The 25,458-nt window shown below is 54.4% G+C and overlaps 1 protein-coding gene across 1 annotated transcript in view; it reads left to right on the top strand.

Annotated features, from left to right (window-relative positions):
- The first annotated feature begins 294 nt into the window (after nucleotides 1-294).
- COL22A1 (collagen type XXII alpha 1 chain) overlaps nucleotides 295-25,458 on the top strand; it is a 260,858-nt gene continuing 235,694 nt past the window's right edge. The window contains exons 1-3 of the mRNA XM_047074226.1: nucleotides 295-610; nucleotides 21,636-21,774; nucleotides 24,605-25,171. Of these exons, the coding sequence (XP_046930182.1) occupies nucleotides 21,681-21,774; nucleotides 24,605-25,171 (661 nt within the window). The 5' untranslated portion in view covers nucleotides 295-610; nucleotides 21,636-21,680. The remainder of the gene's footprint in view (nucleotides 611-21,635; nucleotides 21,775-24,604; nucleotides 25,172-25,458) is intronic.

Here is a 25,458-nt window from a genome sequence, read left to right as displayed (position 1 = left end):
CGAGCTGCCCCGGCCCCTTCCCGCAGGGCGCACCCTCCCGCGGGCTTGGCTCCCGCCCCCCAGGGCACAGACCTCGGTCCTCCCGGCCGGGCCGCCGCCGCCCCTCCCGCCGGCCCTCCTCCCGAGCCCGCCCACCGCCCGCTCCTCCCTCCGCGCGGCGAGCTGGGGGCTCCCACCGCCGGCCACTTTGCCCCTGGGGGGACCGAGCAGCTTTGTTCTTGGGCAGCAGCTGGGCTGGCTGCCGCCGCTGCACTTCTCCCGGAGGACCTGTGTCCCCTTTGCTTATGTGTGTGTTTTTCCAGCACTTTCTGTTTTATTTTCCAAGTTCCAAGCCTAACCTTTTTGCTTTATTTCTTTAGTTATTGGTCTTAAAACTAGCTCTTTCTAGGCACCCGTGCCCCCAGACTTATTACAAGCCTTATCTCAAGACTGAGATTGCTAGATCTTTTTTTTGGTGGGGGCAGAGTGAGAGGGGCCGCTGGCCTGTGACCCCTCCACCCCCCAGGAGGGGGCCGCCTGGGGCTGGCTCCTTCCAGGACACTGCTTCCGGTGAATTCCTGCCCTGGACTGGAACCCTAGCTGGCATCGTTTTCAGCTTCTGCCCTGGCAGGTAAGTCCCGTGTTCTCTTCCCTGGAGGCTGCCGGAGGTCACGGGGCTCCAGACTTACTCGGTCTCCCCATGGTGGTGATGGAATAGCAGTGGGTGCCTGGAGCTGGGGAGAGTGCCCTCTCCGAACTGAGCTGTTTCCTCCTGGAACTTGAATGTTAAGCTGTTTGGGGGTGACCTCAGTCCTGAGCTGCCGGGTCTGTGCTTTGCAGACTTCAGGGTAAAATGAAGCCAAGTCAGTGAGAACCTACCCGTCTGATTTGAGGTGAGCGGCTCCAGGAGGCAGGAGCCCGGAGGTGCCTGCAGTGTGTCAGATGCAGAGACTCATTTCCAAGCTGCTGCTTTTATAAAGTTGTGGAGATAGCTCAGCCTCTTCCAACTTTCCAGTAAGAAATTTGGAGTAAAGAAATCAAGGAGGGGGGCGGGGGGAAGGAAAGGAAAATTGAAACAGCAGGGAAGGGAGAGAGCTTACCTTCCGTTTTGTATTACTTTCAGGGAACTCTGCCTTTTTGGTGGAAATTTGGATCTCTCTCCTATCTGAGCAGTTTATTCTCTCTCTCTTTGCGGTCTCGAACCCAGGGGCGCCGTTTTTGTCCTATGTCCTGTGTGTCATCCAACGCAGCAGGCCAGAGTTTCCTGTCCCAGGTTGTGAAGCGTAACTTGAGTTAGTGGTGTAATTGTAGCATGTGCCCCACTTCTCCCTATTCCCGGAGACTCTGAGACGGCAGGGGCCACGCTGACTAGGGTATCCCCCGCCCCAGAGAAGGTGCCGCCCCCTCTGCCAGTCCTGGGGGTCTGCTGAATCCCTCTCCCCAGCACTTCGTTCTGCTCCTGGCCACCTTCCGGCACCTGCCCCACACCTGTGACCCTGCGCAGGGCCATTCCAGCCCCAGATCCGTCTCATTGATGGTTTATGCCCAGCAAAACCCCAGACAGCCAGGCACCTGTCTGTGAGAACCCCCCGGCTTTGGGGAGAACCTTGGGACCCCTTCTAGTTTATTTAGTTCACTGCAGTGTTGCAGGAAAGTTCTTAAAATTTTTTTTTTCAACGTTTATTTATTTTTGGGACAGAGAGAGACAGAGCATGAACGGGGGAGGGGCAGAGAGAGAGGGAGACACAGAATCGGAAACAGGCTCCAGGCTCTGAGCCATCAGCCCAGAGCCCGACGCGGGGCTCGAACTCACGGACCGTGAGATCATGACCTGGCTGAAGTCGGACGCTCAACCGACTGCGCCACCCAGGTGCCCCAGGAAAGTTCTAAATTCCCCAGGGCTTCTGCGTAGTCAGAGGCAGGCTGAGAGGGGCGCGCTGCCCGGCTGTGCAGCAGGTGCAGGTGAGGCCAAGCTGTGCGGCTGCCCTTCTCTTCCACTCACAACCCTGTTGCTTTACGCAGCTGCCTGAGCTGGGGACTGTCCACACGAGCCTCAGTTTCCTCATCTTCCACATGGAGGTGATAGAAGGGGTGCGAAGGACCGTTCTGGGAGAGCTGGGCACGAGGTAGGCATGCTGCCCATCTCAGCGGCCTCTGCTTGTCAGCCCTGGGGAGGCAGCACCAATGCCCCGTCCTAGAATTCCTTGTCATTCTGCTACTCAGGGTCTGACTGTGACTTTGGGCAGTCGTCACCTTGTTGTTGGGCCTCTCATGCAAGGCCAGAGACTGGAAGAGATGAAGAGTTTCTTTCTGGGGACACAGGAGTGACTCTAGGGCATCCGGGGGGCCTTTACAATTTTCAGAACAGGGGCACCTGGGGGGCTCAGTCGGTTAAGCGTCCGACTTCGGCTCAGGTCATGATCTCGCGGCTCGTGAGTTCGAGCCCCTTCTTGGGCTCTATGCTGTCATCACAGAGCCCGTCTTGGATCCTCTGTGCCCCTGTCTCTCTCTCCGCCCCCCCCCACTTGTGTGCTCGCTCTCTCTCAAAAATCTTCCAGATTTCATCACATGTCTAGAAGAGCCTTTCCACATCTTCAAAATGGTTAAGTAAGCAGCTCACAGGCTAATCCAGCCACAGAGTTGTGAACTTGATTTTAATTTAAACTTGATTTAATTGCTTGCCAGGAAGTTGTTCGGCAGATTTTACGTGCAAATCTTAATCTTTGTCTTTTCTTGAAAAACAAGAAGACGGACAACTTGTCCCTTGCATACAGTCAGAGCAGCTGTCCCCTTTAGCCAGGTGGTCGGACCCTGGAGTTTTCCAGCTCTGGACTGCATGAGCCGGGTTTTCTCTCCCTCCCTGATTCCATTCGAGGAAGGTTGTTGATAAGTGGAAGTGGTTTCAGAGGGGGAAAAACCAGGATTCCTGGGAACAGAAGCCACGGCTCGGCTCGTGTGGAAGGGCGATTGCCACCCTGAGAAAGGTCATCCAGTGCGGGGTGGCCACGGTGGCCTGCAGGAATGTCCTGTACAAGACACAGTTGATCTTCTCTCTTGGTCCTAGTGAGGGAAGTTTGCTGGACGCTGGATTCCAGCCCAGGAGGGAGAGCTGTGCAGAGACAGAGGGAGCCATTCAGCGGGGGTGGGGGGGTGGGGGGGTCCCCCAGTACTGCAGGTGTTTAAACAAAGGTTGGATGGCCATTTCACATGGCTGGTGGAGGGTTGGGCTGGACCTTGAACACTTGGGCCTGGTGTATATTCAGTCTTTTCCCAGCCTGAGATCTTACACTTCCTGAGTGTTTCCTCTCTGTCCTCAAAATTCCGCTAGTCTTGGGGCGCCTGGGTGGCGCAGTCAGTTAAGCGTCCGACTTCAGCCAGGTCACGATCTCGCGGTCCGGGAGTTCGAGCCCCGCGTCAGGCTCTGGGCTGATGGCTCAGAGCCTGGAGCCTGTTTCCGGTTCTGTGTCTCCCTCTCTCTCTGCCCCTCCCCCGTTCATGCTCTGTCTCTCTCTGTCCCAAAAATAAGTAAACGTTGAAAAAAAAAATTTAAAAAAATTCCGCTAGTCCTCTCCTGCCTCCTCTCTCCCTTCAGTCCTGCTGCTGCTGATGATGAAGGCTGACCCAGCTTGTGTGGTCACTGAGGGCTGGAACTGTGAACTCTGTGTGTCATTCATGTCTCGGTTTTATAAACAGAGAAAGAAAGGACCTGTGATTGACTTACCTGAGGCCGGGTGGAGAGAAGACGGGGCGTCAGGACTCAGAGCCACTTCTGGGGCATCAGAGCCCCTTGTCACTTCTACAAAGACCTGTTTCCACATGCTGGGAAAATGTCCCCTCAAAAGGGCCCATCCTTACTGATGCAGGCCCACAGGAGGAGCCAGAAAATGAGCCCAAGGTGATTTTTTTAGGGTGGGAAAGGTCCCTGGGAATTTGTGGCCAATCCACTACTGAGGAATTGAACACATGCCAGGTTGCCTGACACAAATAACTAGAAGACCAAGGAAGGACAAGATCTGGTGAGAAGGGGGGAATTGGGATCCCCGCCCCCATTTTACAGATGAGGAAACAGAGTCCAGGAAAACAGGAGTGACTTCCCTGCTTTGTATTTCGAGAAGTGGGTCTCAAACACAGGTCTCCTGAGGTCCCAGCACACAGAGGGGTTGACCCTTTGGTCTTCCTGCCCAGGGTTTGGCATTGTGCACCTGTGGGTGTGCACACGTGTGTGTGTGTGTACACGCATGCAGGTGTGGGACAGGGTTGGTACCGTTTTGTATTGCTTCTTGAAATTCCTTCAAGTGGATGAGCTAAGCATCCCCCCTTGCTACAGCCGTGGGCATCTTTGTGCACGTGGCTTCCTCCACGTGGCCAGGACATGCTCAGATCATTCCCAAGGACTAGGGTTTCTGGGCCAAAGCATGTGGGTGTTTCAGTGTTTTCGGGAGATATCAGGACTGAGCATTCGAGAGAGGCTGAATACCAGGTAATGTCACAGCACAAAATAAAGGAGGTATTGGTAGAGACCCAGGGGACGTGTGGAGGGTGGGCCTTCCAGCGCTGTGCTCACGAAGACGCCGGGATCATTCTGTGACAAAGCCATCTGACGGCCGAGCTCCATCCTACTGCCCACTACGGAGGCCGAGTGCCGCAGCCAGTAAACTCCTGGTCCCTGGAAGCTTGTTCCTTCTAGTTAATTCTGGCTGTGTTCTGGTGGATGTGAGAGTATCATTTAAATTTTTTTGTTTGGTTCATAGTAAAATACAGGGGAAAGAAGGGATTTACACCATCTTTTGGCTGGAACTAACTCAAGGGAGAAGTCTCTGCTCTAACTACATACTGGCTTATCCCGGACGCAGGAACTGGCCTTGACCACCTGCTTCGCCAAGTTGCTGGGGGGCAGTCTGCTCCTGAGTCCAAAAAAACAAGAAAGAGCCAAGTGGCCTAAACGGCAAAACAAAGTGTCACTTAAAAATAAAACAACTGTTATCTTGTTTGTGATTATGGATTCAGAGCGACTGCACAGGGCTTTGCCAGATAATCACCCCTTCTAAGGGCGCTCTCCTCTGAACACTGTGCACTGAGCATCAGAGCCACCTCGCCCGACCGCCTTATCTGCTGACTGCATCCCACGTCTCTGGCCACCTTCCCTTGGCCCCCCTCCCTGGACAGCGGAATCGCTGCTTCCCACGGCAGCCTGAAACTCATCGTGGAGTATCTGGTTAAAAAGTCTTCCTTTTATTGAAATGGAAGCTCTCCCTGCCACTTCCGTCTGTCAGTCCCTACTGTGTGTTTTTGGAGCTACTTGGCATAACTTAGATCCCATTTCCCGTGACACTTTTTTTGAGCTGTGTAAAAACAAAACCAAAGTGCCCCCTGAGCCTATCTGAGATTGAGTGCCAGTTGGCCCCAGGCTGAGGGCTCGGCATTATGACTTCCATCATTTACTCCTGTGAATTGGCTGTGCTCTTACCCCTTGTACAGATGGACAAACTGAGCCTTAGGACTGTCTCACAGTTAGTAAGCTGCAGTAGAACTGGGATTCAAACCCACATCTTGGCACACAGCTCATGCCCTTAACCAAAATTCCAGACTGAGTGTCTAAGGTAAGTGTATGGAATTCATCCAAAGAGGCAGATATACCATTTGGAAGCTCTTTTTACTTAAAAAAAAAAAAAAAATGTTTTCTCATTAGGATGGTTTCAATTATAAAAGTAATAAAAGCATATTGTTACAAGTGAGGCAATATTGGCAAACCCCTGTACCCTGCTTTAACCAATAGTAACATTGTGGCAAATGTCCTTTGATAACATTATATCCAAACATATACATGAATCAAGACCCGGTGTTTGAACAATTCAGGAGCAGTAACAATGAATTCTAAAACGTGTTTCTGTAGCACAATGTCTGGCTCATAGGAAGTACTCCATTAATAATTGAAAGGTTGAATTGTATTTTGTTTTGCTTGGTCTAATGCTTGCTGGGAGCCCACGGGGCAGTGGTGCAGGGGTTCCATTTGCTTTCAGCACAAGTGATGGACAGAATGAGGCCCTGGGTGGATTGCTTCTAGGTCTCTGGAGAAACACCTAATGGCAAGCCAACTTTTTTCCTTTGCTCCCAAGCTGCTGTGAGCAAGTAACCTTGGGCTCTCCGTGCGTGTTGGATTCTTTGGTCCACCTTGACCGCAGCAGCCCAGCTCCTCGTCGTCCCCCGCTATAGTCCACGATGGGCTTGTCTGTTTCTACCGCCAGGCAAGGAGTTCCTTGAGATCATGGGTTCCGCTTTATTTTTCTATGAACTACCAGTGTCTACACAATGCTGGGCATAGTAGGAGCTCAACAAAATCTTTGTGGAACAGAGTAATTTCAAAATGGTGTTAATCAAGTGCGTGGCGTGTGGTAGGTATTGGATCAATCACAATTTAATTTAAGTCACAGTTTGCTGAGTGAATGAAATATCGGAGTTGGAAAAGTCAGAGGGGTACTTCCGCCATCTGGCACAGTGCCTTACACAGGTGTGCCCAACAGCTGGGGCTCAGGGCGAGCTCTGTCCGACGACCAGGAAGGTCTGGCAGCTGTGCATTGTTGAGGCCCGCACTGAGCCCACGGACCGGCCTGTGTTGGTGGGAGTAGGTCTCGCTCATGTGTGAATTTGGCCCTCCTATTTGCTATCTGCGTGGTTTGCAGCACCATTTAGAACATCTCTGTGCAGGAGCCCAGAGAAGGAGTCCAGAGAGCATAATGAGTGTCAGCCCAGGGCCCAGGGATCTATAGTGGGTGAGCAGGGCTGACGTCCTTAGCTGCTGGTAGGTCAACTTCCTACCTTTACAAGGTCATAGTGGCCCCAGGACTCCCGTTCAGCCACTAGCTTGTTCTTAGACCAAGGAAGAAAGTGCCGGAACCCCTTGATCACCTCCTCCCTAAAGTGATTCGGCAGCTGTGTACTGCGAATGTAAATATAGATGTCTGGAATTCCTTGTGTCTTAGCTTGGCCAGTTCACACTAGCTCTTCCCACAGGGGTCCGCCCAGTTGCTGTTCGTCCCGCTCCGAATGCTAGGCGTGCTTAGGGGCTGAACAGGGCAAATACAACACGGCCCTGATGCCAGGCTGCTCCGTGTGCTAAGGGTGACGGTTCGGGGTGCTCTGTGCTGGGAAGGACAGAAGAACGCTTCCCCCCAACAATCGACCGCTTACCACGCACCAAATACTCCTACAACGCACACACTGGCACTGAGGGTTTATGTACCCCCAGCCCCGCCCTGGGGAGCTTCAGCAAGCCTGGAGCTATTCGGCGATCACTTTACGTACGAGGAGACACCCAGAGAGGTTCCGTGACCAGCCCAAGGACAAGAGACCAGATAAGAGCAGAAGCCTCTGCTGTGGGCTGCTCCACGCTACTCCTCTCTACTCCTCTCTCTGGTCTCCTCTGTGTCAGAGTGTGACTTACCAGGGCCGGGGTTTGATGTAAGGCTCCCAGGATGGGTAACAGCGACGCTGAGTCTTAGGGAAAGAGGAGAATTCGCCACGCTCTTTCTCACTGATGTGCTCCTCCTTCGGGCTGTGCCCTACGTGCACGGTCCCAGAGGCAGAAACTCTGCCTTGTGGGTCTCCATGTCGGGGACTCTGGCGGGGCCTTGGGGTGGGTGGGGGATACAGTGCTTGTGGCACGAGTGAGCCTTCGTGCTGGTGAGTGGTGGGGGCGGTGCGGAGATGCATGACTGCGTGGATGGGGGGCACGTGGGCAGCTTCGATGAAACAATGAATGAGGAGGCCAACACACGGAGGGGAAAAGGGGTGAGTGAGTGGGTGAGTCCTCATTGCCAAGTTTCCATCAGCCATGCCTGATTGGTCTTCCAGGTGGGAAGGAAAGAGGGCGGGTTCGCGGTGGCCCTTGGCTCCAACACAGCTTCTCCAGAGGCTTCTCTTCCGTCCGCCCTGCTGCAGGCTCCCGTCAGCGAACGCTCCGACGATGTGTCCACAGCCCGGCTTTGCCAGGCACAGCCAAGCACAGAGGCAGGGAAGGCAGCTCCTCCCACAGGTCCCTGGAAGGAGAGGCGTTCTGGGGCTTCCGCTCAGCCCTGTCCTGGGGACTCAGCGCCGTGATGCCAAAGCCACGGGGCTCCTTTAGGAACCGAGCTGGAGATCCCAGTACCGTGTCAGCTCGGAGACCTCTGGCGTGTTGGGGTGTTTGTGAATCAGTTCCCTGGAAAGAGAAGCGACCCTGCAGATTCCTGGGGCCACCCCGTGCATCCCTGGCCTTCCTCCCATGCTCGTGCCTGCAGGATGACAGCGACTGGTGGGGGTCTGTGGCAGTACCTTGGGCAAAGAGAAACACTCTTAGCGAGTAGGCAAAGGGGAACTCCTGTGTGAATCCACAGGCTTGCTCTCTTCTCGGGGAGTAGAAGGCTCAGGATTATTTAAAAAACATTTAAAAACATGAAAGAGATCTCCCCGTTACTAATGAGGTGAAGTACAGAGTTAAATGTAGTTTACACACTCGATCTGTGGATTGGTTCGTTTCTGTTGCATTGATACATGGAGGGCCTGCCGTGGGCCTGTCAGCATTCCAGGCAGGGAGGAAGAGAGACCAGAGACACGATCCCTAAGTCTGAGGAGCCCGGTGGAAAGCACAGACCAATAAGCAGGTCGACTTTATTTTATTTTATTTAAACATTTTTTTATAAGTAGTCACTGTATCCAGTGTGGGGCTTAAACTCACAACCCTGAGACCGAGTCCCATGCTCTACTGACTGAGCCAGCCAGGTGGCCTCTAAGTAGGTAACTTTTAAAAAAATCGTTATTTATCTTGGGAAGGGGGGAGTGGCAGAAGGAGAGAGAGAGAGAGAGAATCCCGAGTAGGCTCCGTACTCAGTGCAGAGCCTGATGCGAGGCTCATTCTCATGACGATGAGATCATAACCTGAGCCGATACCAAGAGTCAGATGCTCAACTGACTGAGCCACCCAGGTGTCCCTAGTAGGTCAGTTTTAATACCACTTGTGGGGTGCTAAAATTCAGGGGTTTGTGGGAGCCTAGAAAAGATAGTGACACACTTCCTGCCTGGGAAATCAGGGAAGGCTTCCTGGAGGAGGAAGCGTATAAGCTGGGCTTTGAAGCATGAGTAGGAGTCTGCCTGGCAAGGAAAAGACATCATCTGAGGCAGTGTCAGAGAGTTAGGAAAAGAAAATTCTGGGGTGTACAAGGAAGAGAGAGAAGTCTTTGAGGTTGGAGGGTAAGCTTCATGAGGTTGGGTATGGGGGCCGTGAACCTGGAAAAGGAGGTTGGAGCCAAATTGAAAAGGGCCATGAAGAGAAGACTTTGTGCTGGGAAATGATAGGAACGGACCTGTCTCATCCGATGATACCTGTGCTGAGGGTGAGCACACCCTCTACAAACTCAAGAGTATAACATGGGAATTTATAGTCTGGTCCGGGTGTAAGGGTCTCCTTCTCAGAAGGAACACTGTCCTCAGAGCTTGGGGGGACTGTGTGCCCTCGGGCAGAGTGGGGACCAGAGATGACAGGGTCTCCACAGGTGGGGGCTCCCAACAGCCCTCTTGCTGGAGCCCACCTGGGGGAGACCGTGCCCCCCTGACCCCCACCTGGCAGCCGCCCTTTCCCTCAGCTTCCCCATCCAGAGATGGCTAACACCTCTCACACTCCTCCTGTTCTAGCACCTTGACCTTAGAGGTGTGCAGGGTACCTTGCAGAGTCACGAGCACCCGTTCCTGGGACGTCTACACCTGCCTGTGTGCGGAAGAGGGCAGCAGAGTGGGGGGCTGGAGCAGACATTGGGGTGGACCCCTCTCAGACCGAGGTCTCAAGCCAGATGCTGTGGTTCTGATGGAGTAAATGCTGGAAAGGGTTCTCCGATGAGGATAACTTCCTTTAGTGAGTGCTGGCAGCTTTTTTTGTTGTTGTTGTTTTGGTTTTGGTGTTTGTTCTTAGGGCCACCATTTTCATTTTACGGTGCTGAGCTGGGGACTCGAATGGCTCCGCTCAGCTGGGGGGTGAGGTTACAGGCGGGCTGGGAGACAGGAGCTCAGAGCACGTGGCTAGGGAGTGGTGGACACGGGGGCAGAGCACAGTTGCTCTGGCCCCACGGTCCACAGCTCTCCTGGGCACCCAACTGTCTCCCATCCCCAGGGCTTCACGACTGTCCCCTAGGAAGAGGGGAGCCTGCTGGGGACGCCACCTCCAGAATCAGTGTGGGTGCCTTGCACTATTTATACCCCTTGCTTCATCAGACCAGACGCTGCTCAAAATAAGTTAAACAGAAATATCTTTCTGTGTCCTCAGGACCCTGTAATCCGAGACTGTGTCTTGTGAAATGACCCGAGACGGTGTATTCAGAGGGGAAAAAAGGAAACAAAAGAAACTTAAAAATGGGGAACAGTTCAGTACTGAGGACGTGGAAGACGTAAAAACAGGGTCGCGACAGCTCTAAGATGCTGGAATGAACTAATGGAGCGTGAAAGAGCATCTCCTCCGGCTGAAGGGAGGGCGGTCCCCTGTCTGTGCTGCCCTGTTGGCCCAGAAGGGACGCTGGGTGAGGGATCTGGATGGACTTTGGAAGTCAGCCCCGGAGGGGAGGCTGAACTGGGTAATTCCCGGAAAGCGGTCTAAACTGGATTGAGAATCAGAGCTGAAAGGAGGAGAAGAAGAGGCAAGAAGCGGAGTGAGGACGACGGTCAAGGAACCTGGGAGGCTGCGTGTGGGAGGCTGACTGGGTTCGGGCAAGCGGGGGCCGCACCTGCTGGCCTGGTTAAGCACACGCACCTGCTCTGTGCTTTGCGAGGGAAGGAGCCTCGGCGCGGATGGGCTGGAGTTTGAGAAGTGAGGTGGGGAAGCGTTGGCTTCAGACATCACAGCTGTGGTGCCTCTGGACAACACTGGGGTAGGTGGCCAGGTGACGGGTGTCGTCTCCTTCCCCTTGGTGTATGGCTTCGTTCTCCATCAGGATCCCCCGGGTCACGGCAAATGGCCTCCAGCATCTCTATACTTAGCGCTTGCCTTAGAAACGTACCCCTCTCCGGACACGCCAGCAGAGCTCCCAGAGATGGCCCCGCTTGATTACATGCTTGACCCCTGTCGCATTCCAGCACCCAGGGTGCCGATGGGAAGCCTATGCTGGTCTGGTTTGCTGCCACCCCACTGGCCAGGCACGTGGGGTCCCCCCATGTGAACCACATCAACGGAGGGTAGGAGGGCAGTTTCTGCAAAAGCAAGAGGTGAATTCTGCTACCAGAGGAAGGGAGTCTAGGAGGGAAAGCAGTGGTGGGACCAGGCAGGAGACAATCCCTGGGGTGCAGGGGCTCAGGGGACAGACAGTAGTGGTCCCAGGGTGCCCGATTATATGGCCCTTCTCTCCCAGCTCCCCTAAAACTTTATTTTCTTAAAGTTTATTTACTTTTATTGGGGCCAGGGGGTGAGGGGAGACAGAGGGAGAGAGAACAAGTGGGGGAGGGGCAGAGAGAAGGAGAAAGCGAGAGAATCCCAAGCAGGCTCCACGCTGTCAGCACAGAGCCCGATGCAGGGCTCAAAGCTACTAATCGTGAGATCATGACCTGGGCCAAAATCATGAGTCAGACACTTAACCGACTAAGCCACTCAGGCACCCGTCTCCTAAAATCCTTTAGGTTCAGCATCTTTGTGGAACTGAAAATACGATTCAAAGTCAATGAGCATTTCCCTGTGTGTAATTTTAAGCACAAAACTCAAAGCACTGGGCTTCAGGGGCCCCTGTCTGCCCTGGACCGACCTTCCCGCTTACCTCTTGGTTTCCTTCCAGAGGCAGCCGGTAACCCCTGGATTGGGTGGCCCAGAATGGGAATCCAGCCTCTGCCATTAATAACCACAGGGCCTTGAGCAATGTCGTGGTCTGGGGTTTCCAGTCTGTGAAACAGGACAGTAACTCTGAGCACATGAGGCTATTGTGGGGCTTCCGTGGGACTGAGTAGATGGATGTCCATGCTGCGCACCTGCTGTGTGATCGGTGCTCAGAGACTTACTGGACTTCACGTTCACGTTCGGATCCCTTCTCTCTGGGAGTGTCCACCAACCTTGAGGGGATTGGAGGGCGGCGGCGTGTTTCCTGCTTACGTGCCAGACCTGTCAGGCAGATGCAGGAGGTGATTAACAGTGATAATGTGGGGCCCCGGGGTGGCTCATTCAGTTGAGCGTCTGACTTCAGCTCAGGTCATGCTCTCTCACATTTGTGAGTTCGAGCCCCGCGTCGGGCTCTGTGCTGACAGCTCAGAGCCTGGAGCCTGCTTCGGATTCTGTGTCTCCCTCTCCTTCTGCCCCTCCCTTGCTCACACTTTGTGTGTGTCTCTCTCTCTCTCTCAAAAATAAATTAAAAAAAAAAAACTTCAGAAAATTAAAAAAAAATAGTACTAATGCTAAAGAAGCCATCTTTGGACAACTGAAACTTGTTGGTATGTGGGAACAACACTGGTTTCTGTTCCCCATCTTTGCTCTCAGCTGTGCCTAATCAAAGTCCCTTTCTTTTTTAAATTTTTTCAATGTTTGCTTATTTTTGTGAGAGAGAGACAGAGACAGAGTGTGAGCAGGGGAGGGGCAGAGAAAGAGGGAGACACAGAATCCGAAGCAGGCCCCAGGCTCTGAGCCGTCAGCACAGAGCCCGACGCGGGGCTCAAACCCACGAATCGCGAGATCATGACCTGAGCCAAAGTTGGACACTTAACCGACTGAGCCACGCAGCTGCCCCCCCTCACTGGGTTCTTGGGAGCAGGTGCAGATGATGAGGTGGGGGGCAGGTGTCTGAGGGCTGGGGCCACTTCCCAGGCTGTTAGTTTCAGGAGTCCAGGAACTGATGGAGGCCTTTTACCCCTCCCTGCACCCCTCTTTCTGGATGTCTGGCTCCTTGCCATTATTCAGATCTCTGTTCAGTGTCCCCACCTCAGAGACTGTCCTTTCACAAAGAGTAAAAACTGTCCTACCCAAGTCATCTATCCCTTGACCCCACTGTGTTCAAATCAGTTATTCTCTGAAACCCTATTGGTACTTGTTTCCTGGGTTAGTTTTCTCCTCTCTTCCTGGAAAGCGGGCTCCAGGGAGGCAGGGATATTGCCCTGACCCAATGATTAAAACAACGCCTGGCACGTAGCTGGAGACTCGGGAAGTACTTGCTGAGTTAGTGAATGGACGACCGCGGACCGTGCAGGAGAGTGAAGCAGTGGGTGCCGGCCTCTGGGTGAGGATTGCCTTCCACGCCCTTCGGGGACCAGTTTAAGAAATATTTATTATTCAAAGAATAGACAGAGCTTGAGTTTCATTCACAGATTTTAGCAACTGGGAGAGAAACCACTGGCATCTCGCCTCTTGTTAGGGCGAACAAAATAACGGATAGGAAATCTCTGCGGATTCCATAGCATAAAGAAGGAAACCACGTCCCTCCTCCAATTCTGTCTCCTTCAGTCAGAGGGATCCTGTGCTTTGGCGGGGTGGGGTTGAGCGGGTTCCATTTACATCTTGGGATGCCTGACTGAGGAGGACACATGACTGGACGCATGTTCTTGCCCAATGGCAGGACAAGTCTCCTGCGGGCTGGGTCCCTTCCTTGTCTCCCCTCCCACGAGGCACCTGGTCACACGCTGCTGTTCTCTGGAGGACGGGGACCGGTCCCCTCTCTGGTCCAGTGACACAGACAGTGAATCTAGGAGCACAGTGGCCCGGGATTTAACCCCAGTTCTGTCACCTCCTGGCCGTGTGATCCGCGGCACAGTCCTTAACTCTCCTGAACTTGAGACCCCCTTGCCGGCTTGTTAGGATGACCTAAAACAATGGAAGTGAAACCACAGCATGGTGCTGACTCAGTCTACCTCTTGTCTCATTGTGCCTTTGTACGGTTGCCCGTCATTACCACAAACATGTTGGCTCAGCTGCCATTCTGTAGGGTTTTTTTTTTAATTAAAAAATTTCTTTAATGTTTAGTTTTGAGAGAGAGAGAGAGAGAGAGCAGGGGAGGGGCAGAGAGAGGGAGACACAGAATCCGAAGGAGGCTCCAGGCTCTGAGCTGTCAGCACAGAGCCTGATGTGGGGCTTGAACTCATGAACCACAAGATCATGACCTGAGCCGAAGTTGGATGCTTCACCGACTGAGCCACTCAGGTGTCCCTAAAATTTTTTTAATGTTTATTTACTTTTCCAGACTCCAACAGAGTTGGAGTCATACCGTGTGTAGCCTTTGCAGATGGGTTTCTTTCACTTCCTGATATGCATTTAGGGTCCCTCCGTGTGTTTCCATGCCTTGAGAGCTCGTTTCTTTTTAGCGCCAAATAGTATTCCATTGTCTGCGCCACAGTTTACTTACCTGTTCACCTGCTGAAGGGCATCTTGAGTGATTCCAAGCTTTGACAGTGATGAATGCGGCTGCTGTAAACATCCACGTGCCGGTTCTTGCGTGGACAGAAGTTTTCAGCTCCTGTGGGTAAATGCCAGCGAGAGTGATTGCTGGATCAGCTGGGAAGAGCTCGTTCGGTTTGTGAGAAACCCCCGAACTGTTTCCCAAGGTGACCGCGCCGTTCTGCGTCCCCAGGAGCCGTGAGTGCGCGTCCCTGTTCCTGAGCGCGCGCCCCTGTTGCTCGGCGTCCCCGACAGGTGCTGTCCGTGCGCATGCTCCGGCCACGCCCAGAGGTGTGTGCTGGGATCTCGTATTTTACAGTTTTCTGACGCTGCGTGACGTGGAGCTTCTTTCCGTGTGGTTACTTGCCGTCTGTGCATCTTCTTTGGTGAAGGGCCTGGTAAGAACAGCGTCCCATTTGTTAAAATAATTTTTAACTTTATTTGAGAGAGAGAGAGAGAGAGAGAGAGAGCACAAGTGAGGGAGGGGCAGAGAGCGAGGGAGAGGAAGAGAGACTCTTAAGCAGGCTTCATGCTTAGCTTGGAGCCTGACTCGGGGCTCAATCCCATGACCCTGGGATCATGACCTGAGCTGAAATCCAGAGTCTGACACTTAACTAACTGGGCCACCCAGGTGTCCCCGTTGACCAATTTTTAAAATCAGGTCGTTTGGTTTCTTATTGTTGAGTTTCAAGCGTTCTTTGTATATTTTGGTAACGGTTCCTCATCAGGTGCGTCTTCTGCTAATATTTTCACGTACTCTGTGGCTTTTCATGCTCTTGAAGTTTGTCGGCATTGTTGTGTAGTTAAAAGTGCCCCGTACACAGTGCTCAGCATAGAAGTCCCATAAAAATACTGGATCGGAGAAGAGAGCAGAAATACAGAGGTGCCCTAGTGTGTCCACTTCCATTCCTAGGTGTAAGGGGAAGGGGCCCACGCAGCATCAGAGGTGGGAGAATTCTCTTGCTATACCCCAGAGCTGTGACCACCCCCACCCTGTCCACCTTTCTGGGGTGTCCCCAGCCCCACTTTCTCTTCCGAGCTCTAGACTCAGTTGTCTGTCTGTCTTTGGCTTCTCCACCTGGCTCCCTTCTGGTGCCTCAGACTCAGTCCAGGGGGCAGCCCCCCATGCCCACGACCCGCAGTGACCAGCTCCATTGCTTAAACTGGGAGTCTGGGCTCCCCACCCCCAAGTTCTCCTCTCTCCCCTCTGCTCCCTGCTGGTCACCCATATCATGGCATCTGCAGTCATCCCAGGGGAGGCGGTCTGCGTCTCTTACTTGGCCCTGCACCGCCCTCCTCACGCCCCCACCCCCCCCCCGCCGCTCCACCTGGCACTCTGCAGGATGGATGTCCATTCCTGTTCCTGAGAGCTTCCACTGGTCCCAGGAGTTCTCCAGGCGGTCTGGCCCCTTGCTCTGGGCACCACACAAGTCCCTAGGTGGTCTTTATGAACACTCTGTCCTCAAACCTAAATACCTGCCTCTCCGCAAACCCTTACCTTCTCCTTTAGCCTTTATTCCCGCCTGTAAAATACTGCCCCCCTTGCTTATCCCACGAGTGGTCCTCGAAGGGAGACCATCCATTCCTGGTGCAGGCAACCCTTGTCCTCCTGGCTACTCCCCTCTCACCTTCCCAGGCTCAGCTCAGACATCACCTCCTCCAGGAAGCCTCCGCTGGCCTCCCGGGCCTGAGGTCAGTGCTTGTCCTTCCTTCTACCAGAGCTCTGACCGCAGGGAAATGTAAGCGTCTTCTCGTTTGTCCGTCTCCACCATTAGGCTGCAGTCCCTGCACAGAGTGTCCTATCCCACGGGCCTGGCACTTAGTAAGTGCTAACATTAGCTCAGACTGAGAATCTCCCCTCAACATTGACTGTGGCAATGTTGGCCGACATTTCACTTTATAAAAGATTATCACACCCATCGCCTCATCTCCTCTACAGATCCACGAAGGAGGGGATATCATTCCCATCTAATAGGTGAGGAGACAAAGGATTGGAAAATCACAAAAATAGCGTGCCTTAAGCACTCACTGTGGTCAGGGATGGTTCTAAGCTTTTTACACGGAGTGACTCAGTTAATGCTTCCTGTCACTTGGGTATACCGATCTTACATGAAAGGGCTGAGGTCCAGAGAGGTTAAGTGATGCCCTTGGTTTGCACAGCTAGGAAGAATTCTGGTAAAGAAGCTTCGTCATCATGCTTGCTGCCCCGGGAGAAGCCAGTGTCCCCGACGGTTCCCGGCGGACGAGAGGTACTCTGTATGGATTTGTTGACTGAGGAGGACTCCCTCCGGGTCACACAGAGCCAAGTTTGAATCTAAGATGCAGGCTTTCCAGTGCTCCCCTGGCTTCCCCATTTGGGCTCTCGAGCAGCCTTGCAGAGAGCAAGCCGTCCGGCTCCCTCTTCCCCACAGCCCAGCAGAAGGGCCCTGGGACCTCAGAGCTCAGTGGTTGGACTCCTCGTGCCATGCTTCTGTGTCTCCACTGGATTCCTGCCCAGAGCATCGCCTGTCACCCTGGCAACATGTCAGCAGTGCCCCCGTCCACCCGGCCCCTCCCCCGCAGCGGGCAGCTGCCAGACCCTCTGTGCAGACCCAGTGTGCTCTCTGCCAGGGCTGCCCTCCAATGCACCAAATCTCATTTTCTCCCTTTAAATTGTGTTCTGCTCAGTGTCTCCCCCTCCTATCCGCCCCCCCCCCCGGGAGCCTGAATAGGGAACACTGGTTACTATGGCAATCGGCTGGCTTGTGGCAAGAACTCGGCTCAGCAAATTAATTGCTGGACTTTTGGAGGCTAATGGCCGAGCTCTGCCTCCCAGGGACAGGGTGTGGCCTACATCATGCCAGCTGGGCAGCTGGGCCCTGGAGAGAGCTCAGAGACTGGAGAGAGAGAGAGGGAGGGAGAGAGAGAGAGATGGAATCATGGCACCCGTGCTTCCTGGGACTGCCACCTGAGGTTGGCTGGGGAAGGCAAGGAGATGGGCTCCCCCAAACCCCAGCTTTTCTGCATACTTGGTCTGTGCTGGCACCTTCCCGGAAAACATTTTGCGGAACCCTCACAGCACCCCGCTGATGTAGAGATCGCCCCCATTTTATGAGGATAAAACGGTCATTCATATGGCTAAGGAGGAAAGCTGGGACTCCATACCAGAATCTGCCCGCCTCAGGGGGTATTTTGCCATGAACATTGCAGGTATTCCTGGGCAGAAGGCCATCGTGTCCTCTACAGTCTCTTCCAGAGGAAAGAAGCATAGGGAACATTTCCTAGCTCATCCCCTGAAGCCAGTATCACTGCAATCCCAAAACCAGGCAAAGACATTCCAAGAAAAGAAAAAGACAGACCAATATCTCTCATGAACATAGATGCAAAAGGCCCTAACAAAATATTAGCCGATTGAATACGAACATATCTACAAGAAGAGGTATACACTCTAGCCAAGTGGGCTTTATCAGGTCTCTGAGGCTGGGTCAGCATTTGAAAATCAGTTAGTAGACTGATTTAGCCAAATTCTCTTCCCTCTGGTTATTATCAGCTTTCTTCCCTGCTTTTGCCCTTTATGTCCTTCTCTTCTTTTTTTTTCAATTTTTTAAAAACTTTTGTTCATTTTTGAGAGACGGAACAGAGTGTGAGCAGGGGAGGGGCAGAGATAGAGGGAGACGCAGAATCCGAAGCAGGCTCCAGGCTCTGAGCGGTCAGCACAGAGCCTGATTCAGGGCTTGAACTCACTGACCGCGAGATCATGACCTGAAGTCGGGTGCTCAACCGACTGAGCCGCCCAGACGCCCTGTCCTTCTTTTCTTTCCTGTAAGCTGGGTGATCAGAATTTGGTTTCATTGACTGTATCCTTTGCTTGTTTGCCCACGCTGTGTCTTTACTTAAGTAGTTAAGTGTTTCTCCAGCCAGGTTCTAACAGCCCGAGCTATTTGGAGCCTGGCCTCTGGTCAGATTGCCCTGGGACCGCATCCCGGCCCTGAGCGGTGGAGTCACAGGCAGGTGGCTAAGCCCTGGGTGCTGTTTCTCACACAGCACACTGAAGCTCCTGATACCTGCTGTTTGGATACTCTGGGCTCTTAACCTGTGAGGCCCTCACCTGGTGTGGTACTTGTTACGGTTCCAGCAGGAGAGGGCATGTTCGGTGTCCTTCTGGCCTGAGGCCAGTCCAGCTGTCATTACTGGCCGTGTGCATCTAACGAAGTTGTCTGGGCCGCGGGCACCTGCCAGGTTCATCGCTGGGAGGTGGGGGAGCAGTGCGGCTTGCGAGTTTGCCGAGACCTCAGGGAGGGTGTTGGCAAAGGCATTGCACTTCCAGGGCACACAGTCGGCAGGCTCTCCCCGGCCCTTTCTCGAGAGGGAAACACCCAGACTGGGGATTCTCAGCCCAACCAGTGCTCACTGGGCCCCACATGGGGCAAAATAGCCGGCCTTTGAGACGGACGGTGGGGACACATGCCCCCCACCCCACCGGGGAGCTTACAGACAAGGGGTGATTGTCTCTGAGTGCCTTGAGTGGCCTTTTACACACACATGTGCACACGCGTGCACGCACACACACACACACACACACATACACACCTGCTCTTTGGCAGTGGGGTGTGCCCTGGGTATGTCCCCTGTTCTCAGCCTCAGCTTGCTCTCCTGTAAAGGGGGATGTCGACACCCGCCCCTTGGGGTCATTGTAAGGATGGAGAGGCACCATGTGGACAGCTCAGAGGCTCTCAAGCGGTGCCAGGCTCGGCCCAGCTGTGGGGACCCTGTTTGGCGGGAGGCCTCAAGGAGCAGGTCTGGGCTGCGTTGAAGCCCCAGCTCTGGCTCATGTCAGCCGTGTGGACTTGAGAGCGGTCGAGGCATCAGGCATCAGGCTAAGGGCTTTGCATGCAGTTGTATTATTCAGTTCCTACGACAGTCGCTCGCAACAACCCGCTGTGGGGTAGGGTGTGTTATTATCTGGGTTTCTTATGTGGCCTTCGTCATGCTGAAGAAGGTTCCCTATTGTGTTAGAGTGTTGAGTGTGTTTATCGTGAAAGGCAGTTAGATGTTGTCAGGTGTTTCTGTATTGGTTGGGACACCATGTGTCCTTTGCTCTCCTGGCGAGGGCATCACATGGGTTGGCATGTGCGTGTTGAACCAGCCTTGCATTCCTGAGCTGAATCCCACATGGTGGCGGTGTATAACCCTTTCAGTGTGCTACTGAGTTCAGTTTTCTAGTCTTCCATTAAGTACGTTTGCATCTTGTTCATAAGAGACATTGGCCTGTTGTTTTCTCTTTATTTGTGTGTGTATTTGGGAAGTTATGTGACCAAGATTCCTCTAGAAACTTGGAGACTATGACTTGGAGGAAGAAGCCTGGTTTCCACAATGAGGGAAATTATCAAATTTCTTGAGTCCTGGAAAAACACTGGACACTATGGCTGTTACCAATTTATCTCCTCCGTCTACATTCTTACTTATTTCATTTTAAAAAATGATGGCTCAGTAATTGGTGGTGATATTTGGATTTTGTGTATCCACAGAGGTCATGGAAAGAGAGTGGGCTCAGTGCCCAGAAGGCGCTGGGGTTCCAGTCCCGGTCCATCCTCTGGTGACCTGGGGACAGACTGGTATTTTCTCCATCTCAGTCCCCTCCTTTGGCACATGGGGACGATGATTCCTGCCTTGAAGGGTCACAGGAGTCCGCTCAACAATCAGAAAGTACCTGGCACACGGCAGATAATCAATGGCAGCCATTCAGTCACTTTCATGGCTTTTTGAAATGTCCGTGTTCTTCAAATGAATGGCTCCTGGCCACCCGAGATGATGAGATGACGTGACCACATGGCTCACTACTGAATCTAATATTTATTTGTCGAATGTCCACTGTGTGCTGGGAACTGTTCTAGGTTCTGGGCAACAGGAAGAACAAGGACGAGTCCGTGCGTTCATATAGCTTTGAAGGATGAGAAGGGTGGGCCACCCGCGGGACTTGCCCTGACTCTGTGTCTCTTCTTCCCCTGGACCCTCAGGTCCTGACCCTTGGCCTCTGCCCCTTCATATACGATTTTGGGAAAGTGTCTTTCTTCTTGCTCCCGTGGCCACCTCCTGAGTATCGTACTTTTGGGGTATTGTCATTTGGGCTGTTTTATGCCCTGTGCACTTGCGAGGTGGCCTTTAGTGCCTTGGCAAGACGAGGGCAGTTTGCCCTGAGGGTGGCAGGGACCAGCATGGGAATTCAGGTACCTGTCCTGAGAAGGGCCCACATACCTGTCCATGTGGCCAGGGACGTCTCCATGTGCCCTGCCTTCTCTCTCCTCTGGGACTTTGCACATGCTGTTCCCTCTGCCTGAAATCATCAACTGGCTCTTGTCTGATGGAGTCCTACTCCATTTTCCAAAATTGGCTTGGGTGTCACTCATCCAGGAGTCCTGGCCTACCCCTGAAATAACCATGTGACAGCCCCCCCTACCCCCTGCCGGTGCTCCTGTCACCCCCTGAACGTCCCTGTGCTGGTGTTTCTTATCCTGTCTTGCCCTGGCCCACGTGTCACCTGTCTCCCAGGTGTCATTGCCCTTGGGGAGGGTGGTTCAGAGTCCTTCACCTGCCCGCCCTCAGCACCTGGCACAGGAGGGCAACTGGTAAATAGCTCAGAATCCTATTAGCTGTTTTCTCTTTCCTGTCTCATGGCTTAAACAGTGACAAATACTTTTGGAAGCGGATATCACATGAAAATAAGATACGTAGGAGAAATACACTTAGCTAGTAAATGTCATAGAGCAAAGAAATGCATCGAAAGTAAGAAAAATAAAAACCCAAACAAGGTCTCTCCTACTGAGTTGGCAACGACTGAGGGAATGATAACGTCCGTGCCGCCAGGGATGCGGTGAGGGGCTCCGTCATATGCCCCCGCTTGGCGGGAGCCGGTACAGCCTCTCCAGAGAGAAGCTTGGTCATTGCTTTGAGGGTCCTTTCAAGATACGTCACGGAGGGCCCTAAGGAAATAATTACATGCGGGCAGAGGCTTAGGTACAAAGATGTCCTCCGGTAACATATCAGACAAATAAAACCGCCTGTTCCACGTCCCGACGTGGAGGTTGCGATCAGAACGTGGTGCCAGTGCCTGGGCACGGTCCCGCGGGGACGGCAGGTCCTCGGTGCGCATTTGCTGGTGGCCGGAAGCAGGGAGGGTTGGGTGACCCCCGCGGGGCAGGCGTCCTGGGCTCGCTCGCGCGAGGGCCACGCCGTTGGCTGAGAGAGAGGTCGGCGGGGGCGCGGAGTCCCTCCCACACGGGCCGGGGCCCTTCTCTAAAGGTGTGTCTTGTCCACACAGGGTATGTTCCCGTAGAGCCTGGTGCCGCCTCCTCCTGGCCGAGAGATGCGTGTTCCCACGCGCGGGAGAGCCGTGGCCTGCCTCCTGTGGCTGCTGTTGCTGTGGAGCGGGGACGGCGGCTGTCGGGCCCAGAGGGCAGGTGGGGACGCCATAGAATGTGCCAGACCGGGCACCGAGCAGCTGCTGTGCGTGCCCGTGCGTGGGGTGCGAGAGAGTGAATGAGTGTGCAAGAGCCTGAGGCGGTGTGTTTGTGTGAAGGTTGTGAATGTGAGTACATGTGCACGCGTGAGAATGAGTGTGGATGAGTGTGCAAGGGTCTGGCCAAATGTGGTTGTGCGGGTGCGAGTTTGTGTCTAAACGAGCGTGTGCAAATGAGTGTGCATGTGCAAGAGTCTGAGGTGCGTTTGTGTGTACGAAAGTGTGTGAAATAACCTGAGCGTGTGTTTGTGTGAGCCTGAGTGTGCGAGCACGTGTGTGAGGGTGGGTTGAGTGTGCAAACGTGTGGGTGTGAGTCTAGGTGCATGTGAGTGTGTGAGCATGTGGGTGAGTGTGTGAGTGTGTGTGCAAGTGTGTGAGAGCATGTGGGTGAGTGAGTGTGGGGGAGGGTGTGGGAGAAGAATGAGCCCTGAACACACTTCCCGAGTGGGCCGTGGGGTGTGCAGAGAACCCGCAGGGCCTTGGGGACGGAGGGCAGGGGTAGGACGGTGTCGCGTTGTCCTGCTCTGGGAGGGATTTGGGGACACACTCCGGGGGACATGGACACGCTGGGGTCCAGCCAGAAGAGGCAGCCAGGACCTCAAGGGCAACAAGACTCTGGAGGAGACGGGGGAGAGGGGAGTGGGAAGTTCACTGCGGAAGAGGCGGCCGGGGGCAGGAGGGGTGAAGCGTGGCGGTGGTTGGTCCACACGCCTGAGGGCCTCCTGGGGAGGGTGCCATCGGCGTGGAGGCGTGAAGGAGGGGTCAGGAACACGAGCCGGTCGGTATCAGGGTGCCGAGCACAGAGCCTGCTCTCTGGGGTCCTCGAGCAGAGAGGTCACCGGGCTCTAAAACACAGCCCCATTTTGCAGATGAGGAACTGAGGCACAGACAGGCCCAAAGCCCCCAGCAGGGGAGGAGCGGGAACACAGGCAGGTGCCCGCCTGAGCCACGCCAGGTTCCTGAGCCTGCAAAGGAAACACACCCAGACAAAAACCCCAGGGCTTGTGTTTCGGTGTTGTTTTCCCCAAGTCTCCTCATGTATTTCTCTGCCCAGCTCAGCTAGCTGGGAAGACAGCAATGACCATGGATGTCCCGGTCTTCATGGGAGGAGTGTGGGGCTCTGCGTCCACTGAGACGGTCCTGAGAGCACGGTGACATACGGGATTATTAAAACAGAAGTGCGGGGCGGGGGGTGGGGGGCAGCAACCATCTCTCCCAAGCCCTCATTTTATAGAGTCGAACACGTGGGGCCAGAGGGGGCGGTCACCTGCCCGGCTCACACACACGGCCCTTACCTGTGGCAGAGCTGAGGGCACCGGTCCCGGGGTCAGGGCCCTTCCTGAGACACACACTTAATTCTCACGTGCACATGATGCAGTCCCTTCCCTGACCTGTTCCCCCCCATCCCCCGGGAGAATGTACTCAGAGCTCCAAAGGGCCCCTGGGTGAGACCTCAGGAACAAGAAACCTTCTGCACCCTTAAAACAAATGTGCTCAAGGATTTCAGCCCACAGGCTGGGTCCTGCTTGGTCCACGGCAGCAATTACCCTGCCCGGGCTAGAACACTATTGTCCCAAAGACAAAAAGATGACCTTTTGTGTCAAGGAGAAAAACTCCCTGGGAATTATCTCTTGAGTCCACACATCTGGGCAAGCACTCCAGAAGCTCTAATCCTGTTAGGGAGCCAGCCGGTGAAGGTGGGGGGATTTACCTCTGCTCCAGGCAGCACAATGCAGCATGGGTTTAAAAGGTAGATGTGGAAAATTCAAAAGTGGCCCTGGCTTAGGTGGGAATAGGGATAAGGAAGTATCTGTGTGTGTGTGTGTGTGTGTGTGTGTGTGTGTGTGTAATACATGCAGAGTTCTTGTTTTTCTGTTTTTTGAACTTTAAAAAAAAATTTTTTAATGTTTATTTACTTTGGAGAGAGAGAGAGGGAGAGAGGGCGCAAGGGGGGGAGGGGCGGAGAGAGAGGGAGACACAGAATCCGAAACAGGCTCCAGGCTCCGAGCTGTCAGCACAGAGCCTGACGTGGGGCTCAGACCCACGAACCACGAGATCATGACCTGAGCTGAAGTCGGAGGCTCAACCGACTAAGCCCCCAGGTGCCCCTGAGTGCGGTATATTTTACGTGGTCTATAATGCTGGCATGCTGTGAACTGTTTAAACATCCAACGAGAGTGCTGGCTAAATAAATTACGTGCACCTGTGCAGTGGAATCCCTGCAGCCGTGGAAACCGGCCGCATCACCCTGGAGATGGGTTTCTAGCACATCGCAGGAGGTGCAGAAAACAGCCACGTATGAGTGTGCCCCACGTGCACTAGGAACTATGCAGAGACACAAACCAACAGGTATACACGCTGCGGGTTGGCAGTGCTGACTCTCCGTAGCTGAAAACATAAGCATTGGAAACATTTTTGATTGCGTTTTCTGCAATCCTGCATTATTTGTAGTAGGTTTAAACAAACAAACAAACAAACGATGCAGTCACTGTGTAACCAAAACCAAAACTATTTAGGAAATCGGTACAATGGTGTTCCCTGAACGTTGACCCCTTTTATGCAAGGGGTCACACGTTGGCAGCTGAACCTCACAGCAAACTTGGGGACGCTCATCACCATGAGAAGTTAAGGAACCGAGGTTTTGCAGCTTTAAGGCAGCCAGACCAGGGCCCCCAGGAGTGCGCGACCTGCCCCCCCCAACCCCTCCAGGCCCAAGGGCATGACCTCTCCCAGTGCATTTGGGCCAGGTCGCCCTTCCTCTCCCCCTACAGGCTGCAAGACCGTGCACTACGACCTGGTCTTCCTCTTGGACACCTCCTCCAGCGTGGGCAAGGAGGACTTTGAGAAGGTGCGGCAGTGGGTGGCCAACCTGGTGGACACCTTCGAGGTGGGTCCCGAGCGCACCCGCGTGGGCGTGGTGCGCTACAGCGACCGGCCGGCCACGGCCTTCGAGCTGGGCCTCTTTGGCTCGCGGGAGGAGGTCAAGGCGGCGGCGCGGCACCTGGCCTACCACGGCGGCAACACCAACACGGGCGACGCGCTGCGCTTCATCACGCGCCACAGCTTCTCGCCGCAGGCCGGCGGCCGCCCCGGGGACCGCGCCTTCAAGCAGGTGGCCATCCTCCTGACCGACGGCCGCAGCCAGGACCTGGTGATGGACGCCGCGGCCGCCGCCCACCGCGCGGGCATCCGCATCTTCGCCGTGGGCGTCGGGGCGGCGCTCAAGGAGGAGCTGGAGGAGATCGCCTCGGAGCCCAAGTCCGCACACGTCTTCCACGTGTCCGACTTCAACGCCATCGACAAGATCCGCGGCAAGCTGAGGCGCCGCCTGTGCGAAAGTGAGTGGGTGCGGGGCGCGGGGGGCGGGGGTGCTGAACTGCTCAGCGGGGAGGGGTGGGGGGCAGGTGGCAGGAGCAGGGGACAGGGGCTGGTGGCGGAGACAGGGGCGCGTGTCGGGGCAGGGGCTGATGGCAGGCGCAGGCCGCAGTCCACCTGCCAGGGCTCAGTGACCAGGGAAAACCAGCTCGGCGCTGGAGGCGGGGCCCACACCCTGGCTCCTCCCCAGGCTCCGCCTCCAGGGCGCAGGCTGGATAGAGATTAAAATGGGGCTGGGTCCTCAGCCCTG

The sequence above is a fragment of the Lynx rufus genome, unplaced genomic scaffold (genome assembly GCF_022079265.1).
Source record: "Lynx rufus isolate CCGP_SWC_20201006 ecotype Redwood Valley unplaced genomic scaffold, mLynRuf1.p SCAF_12, whole genome shotgun sequence".
Taxonomy (NCBI): domain Eukaryota; kingdom Metazoa; phylum Chordata; class Mammalia; order Carnivora; family Felidae; genus Lynx; species Lynx rufus.
This window is presented reverse-complemented; position numbering and strand designations above follow the sequence as displayed.